This window comes from Rhipicephalus microplus, chromosome 8, assembly GCF_043290135.1.
Source record: "Rhipicephalus microplus isolate Deutch F79 chromosome 8, USDA_Rmic, whole genome shotgun sequence".
Lineage (NCBI taxonomy): Eukaryota > Metazoa > Arthropoda > Arachnida > Ixodida > Ixodidae > Rhipicephalus > Rhipicephalus microplus.
This window is the reverse complement of record NC_134707.1, coordinates 12,536,641-12,540,295: the sequence shown is the minus strand read 5'-3', so window position 1 is coordinate 12,540,295 and position 3,655 is coordinate 12,536,641. Positions and strand designations below refer to the sequence as shown.

Below are 3,655 nucleotides of genomic sequence, written 5' to 3'. Positions count from 1 at the left end.
CCTGCACTTCACATGGAATAATAAATGGTGTCCCACGCGTAAATTGGAAGTCTTGGTAACAAAATTACGTTGCCGTGTACCACTTCTTAATTTCTACTTAAACAGGTCTGGTCTGGTGCCATCCCCTCTGTGCTCAAGCTGTAACGAACCTGAACATATCGACCATTTTCTTATTACATGTCACCGATTCAAAAATCAAAGAAAAAACTGCTTCGAAATATTATTCAGAAAATTAGGAATATCACTTAATACTCCCAATATTTTGTCTTTTGGGGCCACTTCATTGAGACACAGCGACAGGAACATCTGCGGGGCTCTCTGCGAATTCATATATAACACAAGAAGATTACCTTGCTGAGTCAGCGATCAGCTCTCGAATTTTACGAGTCACACTACCACTTAATATTTAGCTGACACACTGCAATGATTCAACTTTCAGGAGAACTTCATATAACGATTCCACCACAGATATTCAACAAATTCTATTATTTCTCCCCCCCCCCTTTTTTTTCTTTTTTTTTCTGGCATTGCGCCAAATTAATTTCACAGTCAAAACACAGTAATCATGTTCCCCTAATCTAGAAATTCTATAGGTATTTACTTGCATTAACCACCGGCTTCTTGGCCAATCCCCCTTGGTGGGTGAGAGCCACAAAAGAAAGGAACAAGCAAGCAAGCAAGCACTTTAAGGGCTTCAAGGTGCGACTGGCCTCATTCTCTCTCTCCAAAAAAAAAAACATAGTGAATGAAGACTCCGAAATTTTCGAAGAGAAGCCGCTGTACATTTTGAATATCCCCTACTGAAAAAAAAAGAAAGATTGGCATGAGAACTAGATGTGACTTGTCACGTTTATGATTATCGTGGAGTTTAATGTAAGTGCGTCTTCGCTATAACATGATATATTGTTATTTCTAAGCAAAACAACCGTATGGAGCTATATTCTTTTTGACAGCCAGCTATACATTGAACTTGAAGTTTCTTAATCGGAACATGGATTCTACACCAAACACTGCTTTAGGCAAGCATCAACCTCGCCCATCTTTACCAACCATGAGGCGATTCCAGGATCCTCGGTTTCCGATCCCCCCTACCACACAAGGGGGATCAGTGACGTATACATCGGTTAGTATATCGACCATCGTTCAACAGTTGCCTGCGCACTTGTGTTTCACGAATAACATTGGGCAACGATGCTCGTCACGACGATTCGCAGTCCGCTTCCAGTGTATGCAGGATCCACATTTTCGTTCCCGGTTTATCTATCCCGTAATATAGCTTGAATACTTCTATGCTGAATCGGAATCTAAGTGTAATCCGTGGTGAGCACTGAAACGCAGTGCAGCAAATGCTAGAAGAGAATGACACCAACGTTGAAGGGCTCGTGACCACGCGATGTCATGGGGACCAATATGCGTTGTTCACAAAGAAAAAGAAGTGATCACAGCGGCCGGTCAACATAAATCAGCTCCCGTCTGAGAACGATTTCCGCATTGAACCCGACAAGCAGCACCTCAGAGCAAACTCATGGACCTTTTGTTCCTGAGTCGGCTTGCCGGTGTCGACCTGCGTACGAGCGAGTCGTTCGACTGCGACCAATGCTTTGGCCATGGCCCTTTCCAGAAGCGGATGCTATTGATCATTCTTCTAGGAACCTTCATGGGTCACGGCCAAACCCTCCTGGTGCCCCTCGTCACTGGTGACGTGGACCACTGGTGCAAGCCCCCCGTTGGCTTGAACATCTCCACCGATGAATGGAAGCATATTGCCATACCGATGGAAGCAGATGGGCGTTTCAGCCGCTGCCACGTCTACGAACGCTGCAAGCCACCGGCTGAACGCTACACCTTAGTGAACCGCCAGGACGTGGACGCTCTAACACCCACGGCAGGATCGTGGCACAACCAGTGCTTCGTCGACCAAGCCCAGGACAACAACGACACGCGCGACGTGCCCTGCGATGCGTGGGACTACGACGTTCAAACAGCTGAGAGCAGTGCAGTGAGCACTTGGAACATGGTGTGCGAGCGGCGGCTGATGCGATTCGTACTCGTAAGCATGCAGAGCTTCGGTAGCGTTGTTGGTCTTTTCCTCGTCGGGTCGTTCGAAGACTACATTGGTCCGAAAACGGTGCTGCAGTGCTCTGCCGTGTTGATGCTGATCTGCATGATATGCACTTTCATGGCTACTAGATACCTGTTTTACGCGACGGCTTGTTTCCTAGCTGGGTGCAGCGTGGCCGTCAACGCGGTTGCCACCTTCGTTGTCCCGTTCGACACGATGACACATGCTCAGAGGCCTCAGCAGGTACTCACTGTGGCCATCATAAGCCTGGCCTTGTGGGAGATATGGAACATCGTGGTGAAGCTAGTCAACACAAACTGGCGTCTGAAGCAGGTCATCTTCCTCGCGCCGGCTGCTTTGCTCTTTCCCGCGCTGTGGTTCGCACGAGAGTCACCGCGCTGGCTTGTCGCGAAGGGAAGACTCGACGAGGCCGAAGCGGTTATGATGCGAGCGGCTGCCATCAACAACTTTCCGCTACCAGCGACGGCCAGTATGGTGCAGAAGCTGAAGGAACAACTCAAGAACAACGCGGGTCGTGAAGGCGGCGACAGAGGAGACTTGATCGACGCTCGTTCTCTCAGGCGACGAGCGCTGGCCATGTTCGTAATAATTTTTTCTATATCGATCGTGTTATACATCGACGCCGTGCACGTGGTCCAGTACAAAGACTTCTGGATTCCGGCTTTCACGGTCGTCATAATGCTGGTGGTAGGCGTGATGATGCACCACCTGATCACCGGCGTCTCACTCGTAACCGTACTTAGCGTTTGTTTCGTGATGATTGGCTGCATGCAGTCTTCGCTAAGTATCGCCGCCACTCTCAGATTGCGCATGCTCACGAAAGCTTTTCTCGTGCTTTGTAAGGGTGTGTCGAACGTATTGGTCATCCACTGCTTGACTTACTGCATGGAGCTCTTCCCATCTGCACTTCGAAGTGGCGTCCTCTGCTATGCATTCGGCTTCTGCCGTGTTGCATCAGTGTGTGCGCTTTTGACGCTCCGTTTGCTGCCCACCGGGTACGAACACCTAGTTTTCGCCACGACGGCCCTCTTCCCTTTCGCATCCCTTCTGATGATTCGTAATCTGCCGAAGACGACGGTGGTCGAAGATGCGAAAATCACAGCCCGGGAACCAACAGACTCCGTCAGACTGAACATGGATCACATGAGACGGACGCTGGAGGGTAACACGATGCGCAAAAGGTCCAGCGCGCCGAGCACGGATAACACCCGCTCATCACAGAGGCGGAGACCAAAGCGCACTGGCGATAGCAGCTCGGGTGCCCCTAAGGCATACCCGCGGTCTAATGCCACAGAAGCACCTGAGTGAATTAATGGGAAACTCGGGGGAAACACTTTGTGTGCTGTTTATTTTGTCTTGCGACATAGAATATATGATGTTTCCTAGAAGTTTCTACTCCGTTTCCTGAATGTCTTGTCGCCGTTCGCCGATATTAAAAAAAATGGCATAGCTTTAAGCTTCGCCTTTAAGAGTTGAACACGATAGTGATATCCTGTTCCTGAAGTTCTTGCTTCAACTACTTAGCGCATAGTATTTAATGTTTGATGTTACTCGAGAAGTTTAAACAATGCA

At 48.9% G+C, this 3,655-nt stretch overlaps 1 protein-coding gene across 1 annotated transcript; it reads left to right on the top strand.

The window, feature by feature from the left end:
* Positions 1 to 1,525: 1,525 nt before the first annotated feature.
* On the top strand, positions 1,526 to 3,418 carry LOC142769316 (solute carrier family 22 member 7-like). The gene has a single exon (XM_075872457.1). It carries the CDS (start codon positions 1,526 to 1,528, stop codon positions 3,389 to 3,391), a length of 1,866 nt encoding a protein of 621 aa, XP_075728572.1. The 3' UTR covers positions 3,392 to 3,418.
* The last annotated feature ends 237 nt before the right edge of the window (positions 3,419 to 3,655 follow it).